This window comes from Danio rerio, chromosome 17, assembly GCF_049306965.1.
Source record: "Danio rerio strain Tuebingen ecotype United States chromosome 17, GRCz12tu, whole genome shotgun sequence".
In the NCBI taxonomy this organism is placed as follows: Eukaryota; Metazoa; Chordata; class Actinopteri; order Cypriniformes; family Danionidae; genus Danio; species Danio rerio.
This window is the reverse complement of record NC_133192.1, coordinates 16,745,205-16,772,496: the sequence shown is the minus strand read 5'-3', so window position 1 is coordinate 16,772,496 and position 27,292 is coordinate 16,745,205. Positions and strand designations below refer to the sequence as shown.

General features: G+C 34.9%; 2 protein-coding genes across 52 annotated transcripts in view; both read left to right on the top strand.

The window, feature by feature from the left end:
- Positions 1–16,853, top strand: part of fyna (FYN proto-oncogene, Src family tyrosine kinase a) — a 30,611-nt gene extending 13,758 nt beyond the window's left edge. The window contains exons 8-13 of one of the 2 annotated variants that reach the window (NM_001328163.1): positions 1,071–1,235; positions 1,439–1,618; positions 4,209–4,285; positions 4,392–4,545; positions 6,306–6,437; positions 10,333–11,878. In NM_001328163.1, the coding sequence (NP_001315092.1) occupies positions 1,071–1,235; positions 1,439–1,618; positions 4,209–4,285; positions 4,392–4,545; positions 6,306–6,437; positions 10,333–10,541 (917 nt within the window). In that variant the 3' untranslated portion in view covers positions 10,542–11,878. Of the gene's footprint in view, positions 1–1,070; positions 1,236–1,438; positions 2,878–4,208; positions 4,286–4,391; positions 4,546–6,305; positions 6,438–10,332; positions 11,879–15,576 lie in introns of those variants that run through there. The other variant, XR_012392649.1, reaches the window with a different exon arrangement.
- The window catches only part of si:ch211-266g18.10, a 53,301-nt gene continuing 42,608 nt past the window's right edge, over positions 16,600–27,292 (top strand). For all 50 annotated transcript variants that reach the window (XM_073928314.1, XM_073928318.1, XM_073928321.1 and 47 more), the window contains exons 1-12: positions 16,600–16,853; positions 18,917–19,114; positions 19,198–19,302; positions 19,974–20,069; positions 20,177–20,275; positions 20,581–20,697; positions 20,848–20,943; positions 21,151–21,261; positions 23,744–23,848; positions 24,619–24,729; positions 26,646–26,750; positions 26,851–26,961. In XM_073928314.1, the coding sequence (XP_073784415.1) occupies positions 16,835–16,853; positions 18,917–19,114; positions 19,198–19,302; positions 19,974–20,069; positions 20,177–20,275; positions 20,581–20,697; positions 20,848–20,943; positions 21,151–21,261; positions 23,744–23,848; positions 24,619–24,729; positions 26,646–26,750; positions 26,851–26,961 (1,273 nt within the window). In that variant the 5' untranslated portion in view covers positions 16,600–16,834. The remainder of the gene's footprint in view (positions 16,854–18,916; positions 19,115–19,197; positions 19,303–19,973; positions 20,070–20,176; positions 20,276–20,580; positions 20,698–20,847; positions 20,944–21,150; positions 21,262–23,743; positions 23,849–24,618; positions 24,730–26,645; positions 26,751–26,850; positions 26,962–27,292) is intronic.

The following is a 27,292-nucleotide window of genomic DNA, read 5'->3' as shown; positions in this document are numbered from 1 at the left end:
TTTCTTTCTTGAATGAATAGTGGAAAGAAGCAGACATTGACATCCATAGTAAAAATACTGTGGAAGTCAATAGCTACTTTTTCCAACATCTTTCAGAATATGTTCCTTTGTGTCAGCAGAACAAAGAAATGTAAACAAGTTTGGAACAAGTGGAGAGTGAATAACTGATGACAGAATTTTCTTGTTTTTTATTTTCATTTCCTAATTTTCTAGGAATAAACATGTTAGTTTTATAGGAATTAAAATGTAAAGGATTTGTTGTGGAGTAAAGTGAACAAAAATACAAGTTTAAAATATTTGTGCATCTATTAAATTAAAATTATTAAAAAGCAAAGCCCCTTTAAGACAAGTCATTTCACTCAGCGGCTATCTTTAAAAAACCTCTCGGGCATTCTGTTTGAATGGGGAAACGTCAAATTCTCCGAAACTACTTGGCAAGCTTACGATTACATTTCATATTACGAATAACATGAAAAATTAAATGACAACTGTGTCTTTAGTTTCATTTCTAAATGTTAGTATCACACAAAATCATCAGAAACTCACGTTTGGTCTGATCCCCTCTCCCGGAGAATAGTCATTCTATAGCGATCACTGATTGGCTTCTGTACTAGAAGGTGGGCTTTATTCACCATATAGTGTTCGCTGATTGGCTCTTGTACTAGAAGGCGGGGCTTCATTCGCCATATAGACAGTTACACTTTATCCCATTCAAAAGTAAACGAGTGACATGTCTTGTGCATTCTATAGTCTTTGATTATAGTGACTTAAAGCATCTTATCGGTATTTGACTCCCATGAGTCTTGCTTGCAAACTTTCCATGGAAGGGTGCCCTCCAGTGTTGTGTATGAATGAAACAAAGTACGTGTAAGTGTTTAACATGTAGCATTATTTATGAATCATTTTATCATATGTGCACTAATAATTTTTATATATATTCCAACAACAGTTAAAAAATATAATATGATCATCATTGAAACAGCAATATTTTGGCACCCCTTATTTTGTTTAAAAATGTGTTTGTTTTGAATGCTAAACTAACTGTAATCTGATACCATGTCTTCATTCAGCCCGGGCTGCAGGACTTTGTTGCCGTTTAATAGTCCCATGCCATAAAGGCATGCCCCGCCTCGCAGACCTGTCCGTCAAAACCAAAGATGTATGGGAAATCCCACGGGAGTCACTTCAGCTCATCAAACGATTGGGGAATGGACAGTTCGGAGAGGTCTGGATGGGTAAGAGATTAGCTCAAACACATATCTAATGAAAGAGTTTGATACTCATGCATTAATTCCACATGTATAAATCTAGACCTGTCAGTAAGCAGAGAACATTTCCTTTTCTCAAAAGAAAGCCAGCCGTCTTGGAAGGATTTATGCATAGTTCCTTTAAGGATTCTGTGACTCAGTATGAAATCTCATCTCTCTCTGAATGGCAGGCACTTGGAACGGCAACACTAAAGTGGCAGTGAAGACCTTGAAACCAGGCACAATGTCCCCAGAGTCATTCCTGGAGGAGGCTCAGATAATGAAGAAACTGAGGCATGACAAGCTGGTGCAGCTGTATGCGGTCGTCTCTGAAGAACCCATCTACATTGTGACAGAATATATGAGCAAAGGTGGGAATGGCTTCACAAACAGGAGTGCTAAATATAAAGACTGCTCTTTTGAAGGAAACCTGAAAAAAGCATCATGGTTTTCACAAAAATATTACAGTGATAGTTCCCCCAAAAATGAAAATGTACTCACTATGCTCTCTCCCTCAGGTGGTTTCATACCTTTATGAGTTTCTTTTTTTTCTTACACTAAAAAAGATATTTTTGACGTCCATATTAGGAAAACAAATACTAGTCAATGGTTATTGTCAATAAGTTCTTTTAAAAAATGTTGGAAACCTGTAACAATTGACTTTCACAGTGAGAAAAACAAATACTATGGAAGTCAATGGTTACAGGTTTCCAACATTTTTGGTGGCACGGTGGCCCAGTGGGTAGCACTGTTGCCTCACAGCAAGAATGCCGCTGATTCGGCCCTCTCTGACCCGGTCGGCGTTTCTGTGCGGAGTTTGCATGTTCTCCCCTTGTTTCGTGGGTTTTCCCCGGGTTTTTTGGTTGTCTCTCACTGTCCAATGACATACACCATAAGTAAATTGACTCCTTCAAAATAACATCCTAAGGCAACTCTTAGTCAGATATATCCCAGCAGTTCACAAGTATGGGAGTTCTCGATACCTACCTGAGCTCAAACTCTTCTCTCGCCCTTCAAATGGAAGGGAGCCCCGGGCTAAAGGATAATCCGAGCTCAGGGCTCTCTTCCTGGGCAGCATGCCAAACACGCTTTATTATCAATCATCAGCTAAGTGTGAACTCTTGAACCTCTTTTGTTTTCAACAGAAAACAGAAACTCAAAACAGGTTGGTGACTAGTGAAGGGTGAACTGATGACAGAATTGTCATTTTTGGGTGAACTTTTAAAACATTTAAGCCATGGGAGCCCAAACTTTTTCTCATAAAGAGCCGAAGACTAAAATTTATTGAGGGCTGAAGTTAACTATAACAAACTGTATTGCATTAAAGTCGCCATGGGTTAATTCATAATTTATTTAATAATATTTAAAAATAAATAGAAGGCAGCATGATGCCACAGTGGGTATCGCTGTTGCCTCACAGCAAGAAGGTCGCTAATTCAATCCTCGGCTGGGTCAGTTGACATTTCTGTGTAGAGTTTGTATGTTTTCCCCATGTTGGCGTGGGTTTCCTCTGCGTGCTCCAGTTTCCCCCAAAAGTCCAAAGACATGCGCTATAGCTAAATTGTCCGTAATGTATGTGTGTGAATGGGAGCGTATGGGTGTTTCCCAGCGATTGGTTGCAGCTGGAAAGGCATGCTGCATAAAACATATGCTGGATAAGTTGGTGGTTTATTCTGCTGTGGCGACCCCAGATTAATAAAGGGACTAAGCCAAAAAGAAAATTTATAAATAAAAAATAAATAGAAAAGATTACTTTATTTGTATCAACTAATGCATTTTTTTATATATATTATAATTAACATATTGGAATAAAAGCAAACAATTCCATTTATAACACAATGGAGTTTGATGCTAAACACACTAGTCACATCCTTTTGCATTGATTTGAAAGTCAAAGTCTTGTGCATTGTCCTCTATCCATAGAGTGTACATTTGAAAAAATATGAACATTTAATTGAAACATTTAATTCAACTTAGGTTTTTTTTGTAGCTCAGCAATAACACAACAAAAGGTTACGTTAAATTAGAATTGACAATCTCTATTAAAGGCAATCCCCAACAAATCAAAGGTTATCATGGGCCAACTTTGGCCTGTATGCCCTAGTTTTCAATATTGATAATAGTAAGAATTTTTCCAGATCAGAATATTAGAATGATTTCTGAAGGATCATGTGACACTGACAACTAGAGTAATGATATAAAAAAAATCTGTTTTCAATCACAGAAAAAAATTACATATGACAATATTTTCAATTAGCAAATAAGGATTTTTAAACAGTGTTAATATTGCACAATATTTGTGATAAAATAGCCTTTTTCAGAAACATTTATGGCGTCATAAGCTGCATTTTAAAATCTTTTTTTAATATTCCACTTATAATGTTAAAAATAAACAATCAAATTGGTGTGTAACGGAAGAATCATTATCTCAAAACATTGTTACTCAAACCTTGTAACATTAGTGTACAGTCAGCAATGCATGATCTTTCTTTTGTGTGTGTGTGTGTGTGTGTGTGTGTGTGTGTGTGTGTGTGTGTGTGTGTGTGTGTGTTTGTGTCAAACTGTCTTGCTTAAAAAAAAACTTTTGTTTTTATGTCAACTTTGTTTCTGTAAAAGCTGGTTTTGGAGCAAGTTTTGGGTTCTGATACTTAAAGTGATAATTCACCTAAAACATACTATTTACTTCCTAATCTTCATGAGTATGTTTCTTTTGTTGAACACAAAAGAAGTTTGTTTGAAGAAAGCTGAAAAGCTGTAACCATTGACTTCTATTATAGGAAAACACTATGGAAGTCAATGGTTACAGGTTTCCAGCATTTTTCAAAATAACTTCTTTTGTGTTTAACAGAAGAAAGAAACTCTTAAGGTTTGAAAAGCAAATGATGAGAATTATTTATCACCTTAAATGATGCTTAACAGTACAAAACTAAATGACTAACAAATCTTTTTAATGGTTTTCAGGAAGTCTGTTGGACTTCCTGAAGGATGGTGAAGGACGTGGGCTTAAATTGCCAAATTTAGTCGACATGGCTGCTCAGGTGAGTAAAATGTTTTGATAACCCCCTTATCGTATCTGGTTTCAGAAAGCACTTACCACACTACAGGACATCTCAATATTTCATTGCTTGTGCTCTTCTTTTTTAGGTTGCTGCTGGCATGGCTTACATCGAAAGGATGAACTACATCCACAGAGATCTGCGGTCTGCCAATATACTTGTTGGGGACAGCTTAGTGTGCAAGATTGCAGATTTCGGACTGGCCAGACTAATAGAAGACAATGAATACACAGCACGACAAGGTGAGGCTTACACTCCAAAATTGTAGCTACACTTTTTTATTGTCTTATTTAACCCTTTACAATACAGTATAATGCAGCATTAACTGTTGTTTTAAAGCAACATGATTTATTAAATAAAAAGTGCAACAAAATTTGCAAACACATAAAAGGAAGTCATATGACATTTGGTCTTTGAATTAAAAATACCTAATTTATTCAGAAACAACAATGGGGCCAAGAGCTGCATTTTATATATTCTTTAAATGTAATATTTATTAATTTAAAAGGGACTAAACCGATAAGAAAATGAATGAATGAATTAATTAATTTATTAATTTAATAATTCTTTAAATATTCCACTTATAATGTTTTTAATTGGTGTTTTTTTGAATGAGTGTGTATGGATGTTTCCCAGTATCGGGTTGCAGCTGTAAGGGTTGCACTGTGTAAAACGTATGCGGGATAAGTTGGCGGTTCATTTCGCTGTGGCGACCCTTGATGAATAAAGGGACCAAACCGAAGAAAAATGAATGAATGAACATAATCATTTTGAAATAATAGAGTATTTTCTGTCTGTTTTTTTATCTCTCAAAATACTCCTTTTTGATCAATAAATGTATAATTACTTATCAAAAGGGTATGTAACAGAATAAAACAATATCTCAAAACATTGTTACTCAAACCTTGTAGCATTAGAGTCAGATCCAGTAGAGTCAGCACTACATTATCTTTTACTTTCAGCTTGTGTCAAACTGTCCTGCTTAAAAAACAAAAAATACAAAGAACAAAAACATTGCACTGTGAAATGTGTTTTTTTAAGGCAACTTTGTTTCATTAAAATCTTTTGGTTTTGGTTTTAATTGTTGTTTAAAAACAACATAATTTATAATAAAAAAGTGCAGCAAAATTATCACGTGTAAAAGAAATTATGACATTTGGTATATGTTGTAAGATGCAAAAATACTGCTCTAATTGATGTAAATGTCCCCCATTTTCTAGATATTATTATTGTTCTTAAACGTTGCATTCTTAGTATTAAATATTTATATTCTACAGTATGATAGTTAAAAAATTAAGAAAAAAAAATCTTCTAAATTTCATTTAAAGAAAAAAAAGCATCTTAACAATTCACAGAGTAGAAAATATGTTTACTAAAGGGGCATTGCATAGTGCTTTTCCAACTTGGATTTGTTTGTAAATATTAGCAATATATGTACTGTTAAGGGTGCTCCGGTTTCCCCCAGTGTCCAAAGATATGCTGTACAGGTGAATTGAATAAGCTAAATTGGCTGTTGTGTATTGGCTAAGTGTTGGGTTGCGGCTGGAATCCACTTTGTAAAACATATTCTGGATAAGTTGGCGGTTCATTCCGCTGTGGCAACCCCTGATTAATAAAGGGACTAAGCCGAAAAGAAAATGAATGAATGAATGTACTGTGAAAAAATAAATACATGTAAAAACATTCAACAGAAGGGCCAAAAAAGTGCACAAGACTGTGAATCCATTCATGAAAGTGCACCACATTGCTTATCAAGGTTTCAAATGAATATACATTAGTTTACAGATGATTTTTTTTAACATAAGCCAAAATTTCAATATGGCAACATCTTGAAAGTAATTTAGATGACATCGCCCTACAAGTCATTTAGCAAATGACATAGCTGTGTTTCATAGCTGTGTATTCAACAGAGTTAAATCTGTAATTTCGCTGGTAACATTGCCCAATTCGCAAGTAGGTCACATTTCGAGATCACATCCATAAATCCAGTGTTCCGTTGCAGGTGCCAAGTTCCCAATAAAGTGGACGGCTCCAGAAGCAGCGCTCTACGGACGGTTTACTATCAAGTCAGACGTGTGGTCATTTGGAATACTACTCACTGAGCTGGTCACCAAAGGACGTGTGCCCTATCCAGGTGAGATCTGATGCTACATGTGGCATTATTAGATTGTTAATAAAGAAAGTTGGCTATTTTCGGTAAGATGAATTTTTAAATGGGTAGTGTATTCAAAAATGAAACTTTACTCACCATTTACTTACCCTCAAGTGGTTTTTTTATCCGTTGAACACAAAGGAAGACATTCTGAAGAATGTTAAAAAACTAGTAATCATTGACTTTGACTTATTTTTCTACTAGTAGGAAAAATAAACTATCGAAGTCAATGGTTCATGTAATATCATTCCAGACCTATATGAATACACAAAACTGCCTCTTTAGGATTTCATATTATGATTATTCAATTTATATAAACAGTCTAGTTCATATATTTGTTTGTGTGTTACATATTTTCCAGCCCAGTAGCTGTGTTGAAGTTTATTTTTGTTGTTATTTCTTTGATAAACTCTCATAAAAGAAATATGATTTTTTATAATTCTCATCTAATCAGCAGTTTATAAGAAGCATGTAAACATATGTACATTTGTGAGATAAAAGCACATGAAAACCTCAGAGATTATTATGATAAAAGATCTGGTAAACGTATGCATCACTTGTTCTGTGCATGTAGGTAAATCTTTTTTAAAACAACTAAGATTGCATTTAGAAAACACTGTTGTAACACATTGAACCACTAAATAATGTTCTGATGCAGTTTTTCTACAGGAGGAAAGCGCAAATACTTACAAACTCTTAAAATATAGTCTGTGTTAGTAAATGCAAGACTATTTATGAAATCCAGGCATAACACTAATAATAAGAATTTCACTTACCTTGAAAATAGAGGTCACTTGAATGGTTTATGAGCACAATTAAGTGCAAAGCATGCTGTATTATCAGATAATTGTAAGAAATGATCCCACATAGGATTTGACTGTGTAAAGCCAAATAAAACAAAACAAAAATATAAAATATGTACCAAGCTCAGCGGCTAATCAGCCGGAATCAGCTGAGGTGACATGACGGCGAGCAGCGAGACCTAGCTCTCACTCAAGTGGCCACGCCCTTATTTATGCAGACTTAATATAACTGAAACGAATGAGTTATAAATAAATTCACCCCCTCACAGTTCTCATGAAGGGAAATATTATCTGCACCAAAACCAAGGCTGTAAACATGTTTTTATCAGCTGTAAAATTGGCAAATTTAGCATTGCAGTCAGTGAACACCTGGAGTTTCTGGAGCCAGCTATCCAAAGGCCAGTCGATAAATTGCAGTTTCAGTTACTTCCGTATTAGCTTCACGAGTGGGATGTTGCTACTTGCTATTAGGGCTGCACGATTATTCGATAAAAGATCACGATCTCAATACGACCCTAAACACAATCTTAATTAAACTTTTCTACGATTCAACCAATTATATTTTAAAGGTCAGGAGAGAAGCAAGGCAGTTGCACAAGTCTTCACAGCAACAATTGATAACTTCAGATGGTGTTACAAGTGTCACATACTGTATTTACAAGGTATAATTCACCCAAAAATGTCATTTCTGTCTTCATGTAATGATGTATTCATGGCCGCGAAATCACACATGAGCTGACCACCAGCTGTTTGTTTACTTCAGAGAAAGAGCGCGTGCACATATGACGCCTACTTTAGTGAACACAACCTGCATAGGCTGTGAATAACAGGTAAGGAAGTTGTTAATAACGTTCAGTTTGTTGCACAGAGCGATCATTTGAGGGCCGTGCGGGAGGTTTGATTTGCATGTGTGCAAATCCGAGCTGCACTCAGAAGTATTAGTGAAACCTGTGTGGTGTCACAAAATTTAAATGATCATATCTCATTTTAGAGTTATGATTACAATAAGCATTTGATTGAGAAGTTTTTTCTTTCATAGCGAACACAAAGTGTTGTGCATGAAAATAAATGTTTACTTTGTCCGTATAACAACCCTAGCCTATATATAATGTTAAATATAATGCAAGAAGGAATCTGATAATGACACAATTGTAATTTTACCAGTGAAAACAAATGGTCTAATAATGCTATCAAAAACAGATGACAAGCACATGTCTTGAACATACTGTAATAAATCAACTTCAGAATCATGAATAGTTGTGTTCTGATGTCATCATTTTACTGTGAATTAACAAACAGGACATATTGAAAGTCTGTTCAAGTCCACCATAATGACTGTACAAAATTTAGCATTTTAACCAACAGTAGACCTACACATAGGCCTAATATTATTATCATTGTTTTACCATATGTTTGAGAATGAACAACAATAATAGGCTAATCATATTAACCTTAATGTTACATCTTGCGATCTTGATTTTAAGAAAAAAATAAATAAAATCATGATTCATATTTTTGTCAGAATCGTGCAGCCCTACTTACTACAAACATATTATGGTATTTTTATGTTTTATGAGAGTAAATAAACTTCCATTCAGCACCTTTAAATCTAGCTCATGGTAATCAATGTGTTTTTGTACCCCCTAGACTTATATTGTTTGGTGAACAAAATTTATATTTTATTCACAGCGGAATGAACCGCCAACTATTCCAGCATATGTTTTACGCAGCAGATACCCTTCTAGTCAGAATTCAGTACTGGAAATCAGCCATACACTCCCACATTCACTCATACTCTAAGGCCAATTTTGTTTACCCAGTACCGCATGTCTTTGGAAACCAGAGCACCTGAAGGAAACCCACATTAACATGGGGAGAACATGCAAAAATGCCAACTGGCCCAGTTGAGACTCAAACCAGCAACCTCCTTGCTGTGAGTTGACAGTGCTAACCACTGAGCCACTGTACTGCCTAAGTTTTATTGTTAAACATTAAAAAAATTATTTGACTTAATATTTAAAGAATTGCAGAGCGGAAGCGTCATTACGACAAAAATATATATATATATATATATATATTTATTTTTTTAATGATTTATTTGACATTTTTCCATTTAACAAACATATCAAACAACCCTTACAGAAATAATAATAGAAAAAAAAGTATATATAAATACAAATAACATATTGATAAAAAAGTGAATAAATAAATAAATGAAAATAAAAAAGAAGATGATAATAAAATAAAACCAAATTAACAAAGTAACAAATAATGCGAGGCAGATGTCTACATTTATACAGTAATCTCAAATGTTACATTTCGAGTGATGAAAGATTACAAACTGATGTACTATTGTGATCAAAAGCTGAGGTGATCAGTCTAGATCCAGCTGAAGAGTTTTAACATAGAAAGAAAGGGCATCCCAAATTTTGGCAAATGTTCTGTTAGGTCTTTGAAGGGAAAATCTAATCTTCTCTAGTTTTACAAAATACAAAAAATGACACCTATCACATTCAGAAATAATTTTAATATGCAGTTCGACTGTCAACCATTTCACCTGTGTTAGCCACAGGTGGGCTAAAATAACATTATTGTTATTATTTTGCCATATGTTTGAAAATGAACAATAATAATAGGCATATCAAATTACCCTTAAATTTACATTTACAGAATCGTGAGAAAATCACGATCTTGAATTAAAAAATAAAATAAAATCATGATTCATATTTTTGTCAGAATCGTGCAGCCCTACTTGCTACAAACATATTATGGTATTTTTATGTTTTATGGGAGTAAATAAACTTCCATTCAGCACCTTTAAATCTAGCTCATGGTAATCAATGTTATTTTGTGCCCCATATTCTTACATTGTTTGGTGAACAAAATATATATTTTATCTGTGATCCACAAAAGAAACAAAAAGGTTTGGAATGTTTCTGGTTGAACTTTCACTTTAAACTCTTAAATTAGAGAATGAATTACAACCCAGCATCATACAGGAATTTAGGAGCCTCCTTTTGCGTTTTTTTTCCCCCTGAGTTTAAAAGAGCACATGCTTTTGATTTGTCCCTCAGGCATGAACAACCGGGAAGTCTTGGAGCAAGTGGAGCGTGGTTACAGGATGCCTTGCCCTCAGGACTGTCCCAGCTCCCTGCATGAGCTCATGCTCCAGTGCTGGAAGAGGGACCCCGAAGAGCGGCCCACCTTTGAGTATCTGCAAGCCTTCCTGGAGGATTACTTCACTGCCACTGAACCACAGTACCAACCCGGGGACAACCTCTAAACACAGAGCCCCAGTGTGCCACAACAGACTGCCCTACAAAAAAAAGACTGAGCGTTTGATGAGTGAAGCTTCCAGGTTTTGTGCCATCTTGACCCAATCCATCTTCCATTGACGAAAAAAACAAAACGGACATGCGATCGCATTTTATCTGTCAGTAAAGCCAAAAATAGTATTCCGGGGAGACGTCCATCACGATTAATGATAAGAAAGGCTTGTTTGTATGTAGTGTAAATAGTGTGTTTAGTTTTCCCTTGTATTTGGCTTGTTTTATTACTTTTTATAATGCTGTTTTGCGTTCTTATCCAGGCCGAGGAAAAAAAAAAGTCGACGCTGTGAGGAAAGTACGACCAACAGATCAACCGTTTTAATATTCCCGACGATTCTGGACATCCTTGACACTTCCAGTAGGACGTTGACCAGCCTCTTTTAAACCTTAAATGAATTCTGTCAATTGTACATTGAATTAACTGAACGTGTCAACAACAAAAGACATACAGCAGTGCATAGGTAGCATTTCTGACACATTATTGTGGGTTTTCACAGAAGGTAATGACGTCCGCACTGGTTTTAGTGAGTTTGCTGGGCCTGATTATTTTGCACCCGCTCAGTGTGTCTCTCTTTTCGTTTTCTGCTTCTTAGGACGAGTGCATTTTCTATTTAGTCACTTTGGATTAACGATAGAGCAATGTATGTATCAGAATAGTACGAGACCAAGTGGGCATTATGCTTGACCATAACTGCATCTTTCCTGCAAATAAGATAAAATGACTGCTAACATACCTTACTGTTGTGAGAGAAAATAAAAAGTCCATTCAGTGTATCTCACAATATCATGCATTATAAAATAACACGACTAAACGCGTAGAGAAATATTATCAAATTGTAGAACTTCACTCAAGATAACTCTCATCGCTGGGCTGCCTTGTTTTTTTGCCCCTCGTTTTCTCTTTTACGATAAAACGACATGTCTGAATATTCATTACTGGGTGATTCTTTGCTTTTTTAACACGTTAAGGAATCGTCTGTGAACATAGTCAATGCGACGGTATTGGCATGAGCCATATTTCAAGAGTGGTCGTTTTGCTACTCTTTACATTTTCGTTGTTGATTTCAGTCAATATTTTGGATAGGATAAGGGGTTTTAACCGAAGGCTGCTTTGATCTGGGCCTATCGTTTTAATGATGTGCTGCATTTGTGTTCCAACCTCATAAGTTTTTCACATTTATTTTTGTACCATCTATGTTTGGATTAATTCATAAATCTTGTGTTTATTTAATTGCTTCCTTTCATTTATGCACAAAAACATTTTTAGAATAAAGTGTCATATTCAAAATCCATTTCTTTCAACCTTTCTGTTTTTTTTACACCACCTGACATCAAACGCATAATTCAGCATTGTTTGGCAAGTACACGAAATGTAATTTTTAAATTGCTTTAATTGCTTTGTAATTTAAATAATTGCTTTAATATACAGTTGAAGTCAGAATAATTACCCCCCCCCCCCCCCCCCCCCTTGATCTTTTTCTTTTTCAAATATTTCCCAAATGATGTTTAACTGAGCAAGGAAATTTTCACAGTATGTCTGATAATATGTTTTCTTCTGGAAAAAGTCCTACTTGTTTTATTTCTACTAAAATAAAAACAGTTTTTAATTTTTTAAACACCATTTTAGGGTAAAAATTTGTAGCCCCTTTAAGCTATAGTTTTTCTGATAGTCTACAGAACAAACCATCATTATACAAACATTACCCTATCCTGCCTAGTTAACCTAATTTACCTAGTTAAGTCTTTAAATGACATTTTAAGCTGTATAGAAGTGTCTTGAAAATATATAGTCAAATATTATTTACTGTCATCATGGCAAAAATAAAATTAAATCAGTTATTAGAAAATGAGTTATTAAAACTATTATGTTTAGAAATGTATTGAAAAAATCTCTAAGTTAAACAGAAATTGGGTTAAAAATAAACAGGGAGGCTGATAATTCTGAGGGTCTAATTATTCTGACTTCAACTGCATATAAGCAAAAGAGAAAAAACTAATTCATACTGAAATTCAAAGTAATGCATTAATGCATATTCTTGATTTTTAACAATTAAATAGCAAATCATTTAGACACTTTCGATGCTGTCAAATATTTTAGAGCACTTTTAATAGTTTGTTTTATAATGCAACACAAACCTAAAACTTTGGGGTTGGAAATAAGATTTAAAAAGTTCATTCATTCATTCTCCTTAGTCTCCTTATGGCTTAGTGCCTTTATTTATTAGGGGTCGCCACAGCGGAATGAACCGCCAACTATTCCAGCATATGTTTTACGCAGCGGATACCCTTCCAGTCGCAACCCAGTACTGGAAATCATCCATACGCTCTCACATTCACTCATATTCTAAGGCCAATTTTGTTTACCCAATTCACTTATAGCCCATGTCTTTGGAAACTGGAGCACCTGGAGGAAACCCACATGAACATGGGGAGAACATGCAAAAATGCCAACTGGCCCAGCCGGGACTCAAACCAGCAACCTTCTTGCTGTGCGTCGACAGTGCTAACCACTGAGCCACCATGCTGCCTCAGTTTTATTGTTAAACTTCATTTAAAAAAATGTTTGACTTAATATTTAAAAAATTGCAGAACTGAAGAGTCATTACGACAGAAATAATTTTAAAATGCAGTTTAAGCTCAGATAACATTTTAACATTCAAATTTCAAAGTATTTCAGAAAAATATAACACATAAATATGTTAAAGAAGTATCTACAAGTTTTAAATATGTTTCGCAAAATACATTTTAATTGGTAGTTCATTACACTGTGGCAAACCCTGAGAAATCAGGACTAGGTCGAAGCAAAGTGAATAAATGAATAAATAAATATTTTATTAAATATTTTGAAAGCTAAAACTGCAATGAAATGATGTCATGGATGTGACAACAGCTGTGTAAACGATAGTTATGTTTCAAAATTTGGAACGATAATACAAAAATTATAATTACTCTTTTTTTTTTTTTCATTTTGCATTTTTCTGTTAGTGCTGCCACAGTATCAGAATTCTAGAACTAAAAAGAGACCAAATATGATTAAACCTTCACCATCAAACCCTTCCAAAACATGGCAAAATTCGCATTTACAAAAATAAAAGGATTAGTGTATAAAATAGTATACATTTAGTAGACATAATATGAAACCTGGTACAACCCACAGGTGAGAGGAACATGGCAAAAGATTTTAATAAAGTACAAATGAAATGATTCAAAAAGGTTTCACATGAACTCAGAAATAAAGGTATGCGATCTGTCACTGGGGTGGTACCTTTTTAAAAGCTACACATTTGTACTTAAAGGGTCCATGTTGGTACCTTAAAAGTATACATTAGTAGCCTATCTAAAAATTTTAAGAGGAACACTTTTGTACTTTTTAAGTATTAATATGGACCCTTGAGGTATTAATATGACCTTTAAGGTACAAATTTGTACCTTTTAAAAAGGTACCACCCCAGTGACAGATCACGTACTTTATTTCTGAGAGTGCAGGATAAAGTTTTTAAGGTTTCTAATGATGCATAATTTAGCATAATTAACAATTATTAACAATTATTAATTTAGCATAAAGAAGAAAGGTAATAAAAAGCATTGTCATGTCCCCCCCATCACTGGTGGTGGTTTATCTTTAGAAGCGCATGTTGACCCAAAACTGAAAACTCATAATTTACTCATTAATTCCACTTGTTCATTGGTTCCCAATTTTCTTTCTTCTGTTAAACAATAAAGAAGATATGAACAGTTCAGATGCAAAAACCTCTAAATGCCATTTGATATTTTCAAAAATTTAAAGTAAAATACTTTAACATAAACATAGGAGGCTGAGAAAAATACTAATTTTAGGAGAAAACTTCAGACGGCGTCTGAACTCTTCATATTTTAATAATAATAATAATTCCTTAAATTTATATAACGCTTTTCTGGGCACTCAAAGCGCTTTACACATTGAATCTCCTCATCCACCACCAGTGTGCAGCATCCACCTGGATGACGCGATGGCAGTCATTTTTTTGCGCCAGACCACACACAACACACCAGCTGATTGGTGGAGAGGAGACAGAGTGATGAAGCCAATTATGATATGTGGATGGTTAGGAGGCCATGATGGACAGAGGCCAGTGGCAAATTTGGCCAGGATCCCGGGGTTAATACCCTACTCTTTTTTCAAAGGACCTCTTGGGGTTTTGATGACCACAGAGTTGAGACCTCGGTTTCACGTTTCATCCAAAAGACGGCGCTTACTGAGCAGTATAGAGTCCCCATCACTATACTGGGGCATTAGGACCCACACAGACTGCAGGTTGGGCGCCCCCTGCTGGCCTCACTAACAGTACTTCCGGCAGCAACCTAGCTTTCCCATGTGGTCTCCCATCCAGGTACTGACGGAGCGCAGCCCTTTTTAAAAAAAAGTTTGATAAATTGGTAGCAATTATATTACCAATAATTTCTGGATGCAGCCTTTATAATGCAAGCTGAGATTGCATCACCCAGCGATGCAACGTTAGACACAATGCACTCATTGGAGTGAGTGACATCACTGTGACAGGTAGGGTTAGGGGTGGGGTTAGGTGAGCGCATTAAAAAGCATGGGATGCAGCTCCGATCGCACTGCACCAGGTCTGCATCCAGACCACTCTCTTTGTTTTTGCTAAAAATGTATGTCAGTGCTTCTTAGCTTTCATTAAAATATCTTCTTTTGTTTTCAACATAAGTAAGAAACTCATAAAAGTGTGTAACTGCTTGCCGGTGAATAAATAAAGAGTGTACATTTTCATTCTGGGTCGCTGGTTCGAACCTCCGCTCAGTTGGCGTTTCTGTGTGGAGTTTGCATGTTCTCCCTGCCTTCGCGTGGGTTTCCTCTGGGTGCTCCGGTTTCCCCCACAGTCCAAAGACATGTGGTACAGGTGAATTGGGTAGGCTAAATTGTCCGTAGTGTATGAGTGTGTGTGTGAATGTGTGTGTGGATGTTTCCCAGAGATGGGTTGCGGCTGGAAGGGCATCCACTGCGTAAAAACTTGCTGGATAAGTTGGCGGTTCATTCCGCTGTGACGACCCCGGATTAATAAAGGGACTAAGCCGACAAGAAAATGAAATGAAACATTTTCATTTTTGGGTGAACCATCCCTTTAAAACAATGGCGCATACTTTTGCAGTGCATTTCTGTAATTCCCTTGATGTCCAGCAGAGGGACACTGCATTCCAGCCAAAATGTTGATCCGTGCCTCAGAGATCCACATCTCAAGTCTCCTCTCTGCTAAGCTTGTTCTGCTTAAAAATAGGAGTCATGCTTCTGTATTCCAGATCGGTTCTACGAAGTTACAAGTGAAACCATAAACAGTCAGATTTGAGTGAAGTGTGCTAAGTGGAAGCAGGATTAGCTTTAAATAGAGAGTATTAAATATAAATATCATTTATTAATTTAACCTAAAACAAATAAACTCCCTGTTTGCTGGGTAATTTGTTACAGTATTGCATATTATGATGTAAAACATATTAGACAGTGTGTGCATCAAATTAAAGGGATAGTTCACCTAAAAATGAAAATTCTGTAATCATTTACTGTCCCTTGTTTAAGCCTTTTCTTCAGTTGAACACAAGAGCAGATACAGGTTTTTGTCTTTATCCAAAATATCTTATTTAGTGTTAAACAGAGTTTTAAAAACACATAAAGGTTTGAAGCCACATAAATAGTGAGTAAATTATCATTTTTGGGTGAACTCTCCCTTTAATGACAGATGTGAAATGGCTAAAAATCAGTGACAGTACAGTATGTGACTATGCAACTGTCTAATTTTTTTCTTCCATTAGTTCACACCCCCTAGTGCCTAAAAAGGCAAGAGAGAGTGCAGCTGGTAAATCCAACACTGTCTAAGAATAAACCCGGGCTTGCAATGGATAAGGTTACCATGAAGCACTCCAGCACTTTTTCCCGTCCCACATCCATGTGAGGCACCAATAACATGGGCTAAATTACCAGCACCAATTTGCCTGAGCCCGAACTCCCCTGTTTACGTCCCTGACCTGCCATCCCCACTCTCCCACTGCCATGATCCCAAATCCGGCTCTCTGAAAACCCCTCATCCCGCTTTTCCTCACTAGACTGGGAGGTTTCACCCATGGATTGAATGGGGACGACAAAGAAGAACATCTTTTCCTGAGTGGGAATTAACATCAACTGGGTGAAACCGGCCTAATACGATTAGCCTACACAAGCAAAAATCAAAGGACATTCAGCTGAAGTTACTACTGCACCATGGCTCAGGCAACCAAAGGTACTGCAGGTCTTGCACTCATGATCTTCTGCATTTTATTGACAGACAGTGCTTTATAATAAAACTGTGTATAATTAATGATAATAAAAACTGAATTTACTATAAATCCTGCTGTGATGCAAGACAATTGATTTTAATCTGAAGAAACAAGTTGTATAGTCACGACATTAATGCATATTTTTTTTCCCAAGACCAAGACAGAAATGTCTTTTATTAAGTAAAAAAAAAAAAAAAATAATAATAAATAAAGACTTTTAATGATCAGCTACACTGTAAAAATACTCAACTTAAAATTCTAAGGCAACAAGCTTCAGGACATTTTTGAGTCAACTTAAATTGATTAAACTGGGTCAAGTCAAACATTTAAGTTGAGCCAACATTTTACAACTTTTACAGTGTACTTATTAATGGTGATTGTTTTATTCACGTGTTAGTTTTGGGTTATTAAAAAATAGATAATAATAAACAATTAAAAAATTGTCATTATATTTCCCAATACTATTTTTAATGTATTTTTGAAACCCAACACTCAACTTTATAAAATGAAATGAGTGTAGTGAACTCAAAATTCAATGAAAGTTAACTCATTTGAAAAGAGTTTTAAACTCATTGTTAAAGGTAATAAGTTAGTTAAATACCTTATTACTTCAGCTTAAATGGAGTAAGGTCACACTACTCATATGGATTAGTTTTTGAACTCAAATGGTTTGTAGCAATCGGTTTTCTCAAACAGTTTGACTGACCTTAACTTATTGGGTTTGACAGTACTTAGTTGGTTTGAGTTCTCTTCATTTATTGGGTTTTACTGTGCTCAAATTGCTTTGTTTACTCAAATAGATTAGGTTCACAATACTCAGTTTTTTTTAACTCAAATGGTTTGTTGCAATCAGTTTCCTCAAATGGTTTGAGTTGCCTTAACTTATTGGGTTTTACAGTACTCAGTTGATTTGAGTTCATTTCATTTATTGGGTTTTACTGTGCTCAAATTGCTTATTTTACACAAATAGATTAAGTTCACAGTACTCATTAGGATTAGTTGGTTTGAGTTACTATATACATATATATATATATATATATATATGTGTGTGTGTGTGTGTGTGTGTGTGTGTGTGTGTGTGTGTGTGTGTGTGTGTGTGTGTGTAAAAACTGTAAAAAAATATATATATACAATTAGTCATGGCAGCATATGTTTTTAAGTTATTGTAACTTCTTAAACTAAGTTAATCATGTTCTAACTTAATTTTATAAGTTATGCAAGCTGTTTTAATCAGTTTAACATAAGTTACACTGACTCATAAGGTTAATTTGATTTAGCATACAAATTTAAGGCAACCAAGATATCATTTATTTATTATCCTTATTATTTGTTTTTATCAAACGAAAGCAGTAAAATCTAACTGACCCCAAACGTTTAACCTTATCATGTGTCAATATGCCTAACAAACATAGTTGATGTTTTGATGACAACTATTACATTGGGATGTTTAGTTAATATTTATTTATTTATTTATTATAAGCATTGAAACATTTCACAGAGTATTAATACAAATTCAAGCATAAACTATATCCAAGACCATTACAATAAGTGCAAAACACATCCAGACATAATAATAAAACAAAAACATAACAAGTGAAAATAATAATAAAATAAAATATAACATGGTACTAAAATAACAATAAATTATGACACAATCAAACTACAATGGGGGATCAGTACCAGAAAAAAAAACTCATTCTTTTTGTTTAGTTAATAAATAGTTTCTTTGTTTAGTCCATGATGTCACTAAACTCAAGCAGCGGGGAGAAAATAACACGAGGGAGATGCAGTTTATTCTTGCAAGAGTGAAGTCAGTTTAGACTTGAGAACAGATGTACCAAATAATTATCAGTACACATTATGGTGCTGTATTTTTTAGGAAAACTGCAGGATATAACTTGTACTGTATGTAACATTTTTGCATATACTGTAAATGTTTGCAAGCAAACTTAACATTCAGAGCAAGTACCTCCAAGGTTGCTAACAGATATTGGTATACTGTTTTGTGCAAACTTAACTCATACAGTAGTGAAATCCATCCCTCCCACCGCTGTAGATGCTCCGGCTAGAGCAGTGCATCCAGAATCCTTTACAGCCAGGAGTCATGGAATTTTACTAACCATGAGTCGTCCAGCACAATGGGTGGTCATCATCACACTTCTGATCTCTTGGTCAATAGCTGGTGTTGTCATGTTTGACTTTGTCAGTGATGATCAGATTGCAAGTAAGTTGAATAAATAGTTTTTATTTGACTTGTTTCTACTGTTGTTGAATTTGTTGATTTCACTCAGAACTTTTGTCATGCAGGCATCCAGGATTTAGGTTCAGATCCAGCGCTAGCAGTGAACATGGCCATTGAAGGAATCGAAAACAGGATAAACCACATGAATAATATGTTTAATGATGCTAATGGTAGGCCTGTGCTTTCTTTACACAAAAATAATTCGTTTTAGTTTGGTAGCAGTCATTTTTTTTAGACTATTTTTCAAAATTTGTTATGTTATGTTATTAATGCAGTTAACTGAATCTTTCAGTTTTCAGAAAGAGTGCAAAACCCTTAATAAATCTAATAATTAGTATAACATGGTATATTTTAAGTCTTCTAAAGCTATACAGCAGCTTTGTGTCAAAAACAGAAGTCATTATCATTCTCGCATAATTTTGACTCGACTGATTCGCATGAACCGATTCGCTAAAAGATTCAAATCAGTGACTCATTTTTGAATCGGCAACAGCTGTGCTTCAGTTGTCACATGAACGCGCCCAATTGAGAAGAACGATGTACATGGTAGTGAATGACATTTGACTTGTTTTGGTATTTTTCCTCACAAAACTATCACACTGAATGATATTAAGTACTTTTAATACGCCTCTGACAATCAGTTCATTGTAAATGCATCGCAAACTTGTATGTTTGAGAATGTTGTGAGATGAGGAACGTAAACGACAGCATTTCCGTTTTGACTAACGTTAAGCCAGTCCAAAGAGCATAGGCCAGTCCAATGAAAAAATGTATGATATATTTATTTATAAAATTGTTATCTTCATGCCATTTTCTTTCATCTTTTATTTGGAATATCTAGAATACATTGGTGAATTATTATATAATCCGAAGGAAGCTCTTTATTCAGCAGCTGACTCATCCGTGTCTTATGTGACAGAAATGCTCACACCTGATGGTATGTAAATATTCATTCAATTCAATTTATCGCTTTTAAAATAGTTCACAAGCAGTTTAACATTTTAATTATTCAGCTCTGCTTCTTCTTTGTTTGTTTACATTCAGAATTAATCATCGAAACTGTGAAATATGGTGGAACTGCATTGGATGAGGTTACAGAATGGGTCAGATTTCCAGTCTGCTGCTTATTCCACTTATACGAAGGTACCTGCCTTATTTTTCATGCTAAAATATTTGTTGTTTTGTGAGATGACATGTAATAAGAGACTCCTAATGTGATATAACCCAAGAATTGGAGTACATGCTACTAAAATGTGCTATATTGTTATTGAGTATTTTTATTTACTAGTTCTATTGTATTTAAATGATCTAACCTCTCTGTAATCTCAATACTCCATATATTATTGTTATTATGATAACCATAATTTTTTAATATTAAGATAAAAATACATTGTTAGTTATATTTGAGGGGCTAGATGCACTAATATTTTGACTTTCTTGCTGCGTAGACGTCCTGGATATAGTCTTTACGCCAGTGGATTTGCTGAGTGAAGCTGTTGTGCAAATTTTAAGTGGAATCAAGACTATTGTACAGTATCTTTCAAACATATTGGAAGGCGCTAGAGGTACTTCAGATCACATATAAATTCACTCATAAACCTCTAAATTCCATCTTGTTAACATTCCTGCATTAATTCTCAAAGCATCGATCCTGTATGCGGTTGTTCAGAATTGTTTTTTTTTTTTTTTTTTTTAAATCATTACTATTATTACAGACATCACTGATATTGCCAAACTTGGAGGCACTGTATTGGATAAGGTTACTGACTGTATTCGATTACCAGTGGGTTACTTATTTTACTTATTTGAAGGTATGTACATTGCTGAAACAATTAGCTTGTGTTGTGTGAGCAGATATGGAGTGAAATACGAATGATGAACATGTTTCAATCAGCATTAGAAAATGCCCCTGATTTCTCTGCATAAATAAATAATTAATCATGTTTGATCATTTCATTGAAAGATTCAACTTATTTTAGACTCGCTGGTTTCTGTTTAATTCTGTCTTTGCCATTCAGCCATCCTGGAGGTAACCATTATTTATCCAGCGGATTTGACAAGCGAAGTATTTCTGCAAATTTTAAATGTGATCAAGAACACTTTATCAGCCATATTTGGGTTCTTCAAAGGTACTGATTTAAATTCATTTTTAAATTTTATTTTTGACAAACAGTGTTATAGGGCTGGGCAGTTAATCAAAAAGTAATCGAAATCAGCATTCAGAACCTATAATCGATCTAATTTTTCCAGGTCAATTTTTTTCATTTTCTTTTCTTACCATGTGTGGAGTTACGTGATTTTGCTTTGTCAAGGCTAATTTATAATTATTATATTATTCTGTTATTATACTTCTGCCAAGCGCACGCACACAGTCCGGCGTAGCCTTTGCATAACCACACACCTCTCAAACAAACTACACGTTACAACGACACATAGCGCAAACTTTGTGATCGGTCGCTTAAGTATCGGCGACAAGGGTGGTCGGCGAGGAGAGCCGCGTTTTGGGCAATGTGCGTTTTAATTTCAGTTGTTTAGCATTAATGTTCAATAAATAATCATTGACAATATATAGTGTGTTTCCTTCAATTATTTTAAAATCAAGTAATGCACTCTTCATTTAAATATCTCTCACTTGTAATATGTGATCATATTTACTGTACAAAACCTGTCAGTGAACTATGAGGGCAAAAACATTAAATAAATAAATAGGGATGTCTCGGTACATTTTAACTTCCGATACGATACCGATATTGCAGCCTCAGGATGAACCGATAACGATACAAATCCGTGGTTTACCTATTTCGTTGTGGAATGTATGATGTATGAACGGCTAGATCAAACTGAGAACAAAAGTTAGCAACAGTATGGAAAAAACAACCAATTTATTAACTATTGGTTGCATAAATGTAAACCTTTTACATAAGAATATGTAAAAAAAGAATTAAAGAATAAATATTAAGACCCTGAAAAATATCTTAATTGAATAAACAAAAATATATTTTTTAAAGTGCAAAATACAAATTAAAGGTCACTTCAGTTATTTATTTTTTACCATTAGCAAATGGTAGAAACAGCTGAGAGCAGGAACATAAGAAAAGAAAATGTTAATTGACCAACTGCTAAAGGTTGAGTGTCTAAAGTTTCAATTTCACACACAGCTTCTTGATGAAATTTTGATCCAGTTTTGAGGTGAAAGGTATCTTTTACACTGGGCAGCAGAAATAGGAAGTTTTTGTTATAAGTTAATGTTAAATGAATAAAAATGTGCAGTATGGTTAGTACAAACATTTACATGATCAGATCTATTTAATCTGTGTTTGTATAGTAAGAAGATTATTCCTGTATCAATGGTCCCAAACAAAACATTATTAATTTTATAATAATATATATTGCACATAATATCTTTAACAAAAATATACTTGCAGTAGCTGGATTGAAACACACCTTTTTTCCACAGCACATAAAATAATATGACTTTTTTTAAGAATTATTTTATTTATCAAAATTCATTTTATTTGCATAATACATTGCACAGATTCCCACATGGGAAAAATTTGACAATGTAAATAAAGACAGAACTGCAAACTGATGTGCAAAGCTGACACTGTTTATCAGAGCACTTTGTCTTTCTGGGCTTTTTAAAGAAGAGTTAAACATGGGAATGCCTCTAATTAAATTTTCCTTCTGCCCGAAAGTTATACCATTCATTCTTTTAAACTGTAATGGCCCTTAGCAACAGAACGATTTCTTATTCTTATTTAACAGACAATTAAAACAACAAAAAATGCTAAGCATTTAACACCTTTTACATGACACTGTTTCTTTTCAGTGTGTTCAAGTAAAAAAATGAAATAAAAAAATTAAGAAATCCACTATTTCACTCCTATTATCCATGTGCACCACTGACAGGTCAAATCTGCACCCTCTTTCTCTCTCCCTAGTCTGGGTGCTGCTGAGAGATTGAGATGCACCGGCCAAAGTTTGCATATAAAAAAATGCAAAAACGCAGCTATAGAAAATGAAGGCAGAATCCGGGACATGTTAGGTGATTTAGAAATCTTGGCTGAAAGCATTTTTCCCAATTACTTCACGTCATCGGACCTACTTCTGATATGAATATCGGATTGGGACATCCCTATAAATAAATAAAATAACCGTTCATTAATCGTAATCAAGTTAAAATGTTCAATTAATTAAGATTTTGATTTTAGGCCAAATCGCCCAGCCCTACAGTGATATAATCATTTATAATCACTGTTTAAATTTTACATTTACAAGATATCACATTTTTATTCAACACAATAGTTTTCTCATTTTGTAATAGTAAGAAATGTACATTTTAAAATATGTTAAAGCAGAATGTTTATTTTTAATTTGCTCAGTGAAAATGTACAAATTTTAAGTGGTGTCAAGACTATTATACAATTTCTAAAAAAACATGTTCGAAGGCACAGAATGTACTGCAAATCACCTACTGTTTTAATTCACCCATAAACGTCTAAACTGCATTCTGTTCAAATTGTAGCATGGATTCTCAAAATAAGCATAAAATTTGTACGGTTAGTCAAAATTGTTTGTTTTTAATTATTGTCATTCTTAATTATTTAATAGGGGATGCAGACATCACTGAAACAGCCAAACTTGGAGGCACTGTATTGGATACAGTTACTGACTGGATTCGATTGCCAGTGGGTTACTTATTTTACTTGTTTGAAGGTATGTACAGTGCTGAAATAACAGGCTTTATGCAGTCCTCTGCATAAAGAAATAATTAATCATTTTTGATCACTTCAATGAAACATTTAACCCTTAATTTTTAATTCCTGCTTCAAGAGTTCACACTTAGCTGATGATTGATTATTAAGATTGTTTGGCATGCTGTCCCGGAAGAAAGACCCTGAGCTTATAAGATCCTCGAGCCCAGGGCTCCCTCCCTTTTGCAGGGCGAAAGGGGAGTTTGAGCTCAGGTAGATCTCGAGAACTCCCCTACTGTAGTAGATGCTGAACAGATAGTGATTGCTCTTAAGAGATAACTACTTACTAGGAGCATGTCTACAGTGCTGATTTGGATTAGTCAATTAACTTAAGTTGCATAATTTTGGATGGTGGGAGGAAACCGGAAAACCCGGAGGAAACCGAAACCCACGTGAGCATGGGGAGAATATGTAAACTTTGCACAGAAATGTCGGCTGGCTTGGTAAGGACTAGAACTAGTGACATTTTTGCTGTGAGGCAACAGTGCTAACCACTGGGCCACCGTGCCACCCATTTAGGAAAGGAGGAGGAGTAGGGGTGGAAGGGGAGGTTTTTCAAAACAAAGATGGCTGTCATATGGAACTTAAGGTATTTGTAGTGGCTAAGGAATCATCTGATTGGTGAATCATAAATTGAATAATGCGGGACCAGCCGCAAGCAATCATAAGCATGTGATCCTCTCCAAATTAGTTTATAAATAAACTTCACTTATTTCTGTCTTTGCCATTCAGCCATTCTGGAGGTAACCATTATTTATCCAGCGGATTTGGCAAGTGAAGCATTCCTACAAATTTTAAATGTGATCAAGAACACTTTATCAGCCATATTTGGGTTCCTCAAAGGTACTGATTTAAATTTATTTTTAAATCTTATTTTAGAGAAACAGTGATATAATCATGTATAATCACTGTTTAAAAAATTAGGATCAAAAATATTTTTAAAGATTTCAAATTTTTATTTAACACCAGCACAACCATTTTCTCATTTTGTAATAGTAAGACATGTACATTTTAAAATATGTTAAAGCAGAATGTTTGTTTTTAGTTTGCTCATTGAAGCTGCTCTGCAAATTTTAAGTGGCGTCATGGCTATAGGGTATATGCACAGCTAGTGTTTTTCCCCATACTGATAAACTTCCGGTGAATGGTTAGTGTGAGTTTTTTCCATTTTATACGGTTCCTTTAACAGCATCGATGCTGTAATGTAGGGGTGTCAAAATTAATCGTTTCTTCGGTGCATCGCAATGCAGACGCGGACAATTCGGTATCGGTTCAGTAATAATCATAACCGGTTATTACTGACGTCATTTACCTCATATGCGCTCTGTCGCGAGGGAGGCGATCGCGAGTATTTACAACGCTTTAACTACTTAAAACTCATAAACTGTGCACAATTTCACTGTGTGTGTTTGCTGGATCAGTCTTTCACTGACATATACAACAATAGCCCCTATTTCACTGAGATCGAGAGAATAAAAGTAGCCTACTCCATTTCTCTCTTTCTCTCTCTCTCTCGCTCTCGCTTTCGTTCTGTCTCTGTCTCTCTCTCTTTCTCACACACACACACACACACAAACACATACACACACACAGACACACACACACACACAGAGGCCCATTTGACCTGCTGGGGTGGCTTTTCTTCTCCTCTCGGCTGTTTTACAGCATTATGTTTGGATACAGAAACGAGCGCATGTCTGCAGAGTTTTCTCCACCGTGTCTATCATGCATCAGCTGTGAGATCGCCGTTGCCGCCTGCCACTTATTAGTGTCACTTATCTGAAGAGCGCAGTGCGCAAGAGCCTATCGCAACCGTTTTTGTTGAGGGTGTGACCAATCAAAGAGGTGTAAGAGAACTAGACAAGGATCAGAAATTGAGCTGGATATTTATATTTGTTTATATTATTTGCTTAATGCTCGTTTTGTTTAAAGTTACAGTTTATATATCTGACTGTTTATATTAAACGACAAAATTGTATTACAAATAATATATAAATATAAATATATTCATACATTTTAATACAAGAACTGCTGCTGTGAAGAAAATATAAAATTGTGTATGGAAAGCATCGTCAATGCACCGTGATGCACCGAAATATCGTATTGAACCGAATCGATGGCATGATAATTGTCGAACCGAACCGAACCGTGAGACTAGTGTAGGTTCACAGCTCTACTGTAATGTAATAAAAATATAATCCGTTAAATAAACTTTGTCATCCATTTAGTTGCTCAAGCGTAAAACTAGTTGAAAAGCCGTTTACACGCACGCGCCCCCCCGTCAGTATTTGCAGGCTAGCGCAGAAGATCTATTTATTATACTGGGGTAAAATAAATGTTCATATTTTAAGCACACGGCAGGGAAAATTTTTATTTAATGCAGTGCTTCTTGTACTATCTGAGACTCACTTTATATCGTATATCACTCAGATATAGTGGAGATCACTGATTTTGAAAGAAAACGGAAGTAAAATGTGCCAATGGTATACTGTTCACCGGAAGCACTTCACCCAGGTCACTGACATATTAAAAGTCCTTCCGCATACTTCTGGATATACCCTAGTATACAATATCTAAAAAACATTTTTGAAGGCACAGAATGTACTGCAAATCACCCACTGTATTAATTCACTCATAAAAGTCTAAACTGCATCCTGTTAATATTCCAGCATGGATTCTCTAAATAAGCATTGATTCTGTGTGGTTAGTCAGACTCAGAATTGTTTGTTTTTTATTATAGTCTTTTTTTTTATTAACAGGGGATGCAGACATCACTGAAACAGCCAAACTTGGAGGCACTGTATTGGATACAGTTACTGACTGGATTCGATTGCCAGTGGGATACTTATTTTATTTATTTGAAGGTATTCCTGAAATAACTGGGTTTTGTTTTGTGAGCATTTCAATGAAACTTTCAACTCTTTTTTTTTTAAATTTCTGTTTATTTCTCTCTTTGTCATTCAGCCATCCTGGAGGTAACCATTATTTATCCAGCAGATATGGCAAGTGAAGCATTTTTGCAAATTTTAAATGTGATCAAGAACACTTCATCAGCCATATTTGGGTTTCTTGAAGGTATTGATTTTTTTTTACATTATTTTAGACAATCTGGGATTTTTAATCAATTACCCTTTTTTTCAACATCAGCACACAAGAAATGCTTCTTGAATCCAAATCATGATATACTAATAATTTCTAAAATATCATATGTCATTGACGACCAAATAATGTATGCTAAAAATGAAGCTTTACCATAACAAAGTGAATTACTATTTATTTCATATTTATTTCATATTTATTAGGATTAACCCCTTGAGATGTCTCAGTTTCAAGGGTGTCCCACAATTTATTGCAATTGCATAATAATAACAGTAGATAACAATACAAAACATAAATTACATAAAAC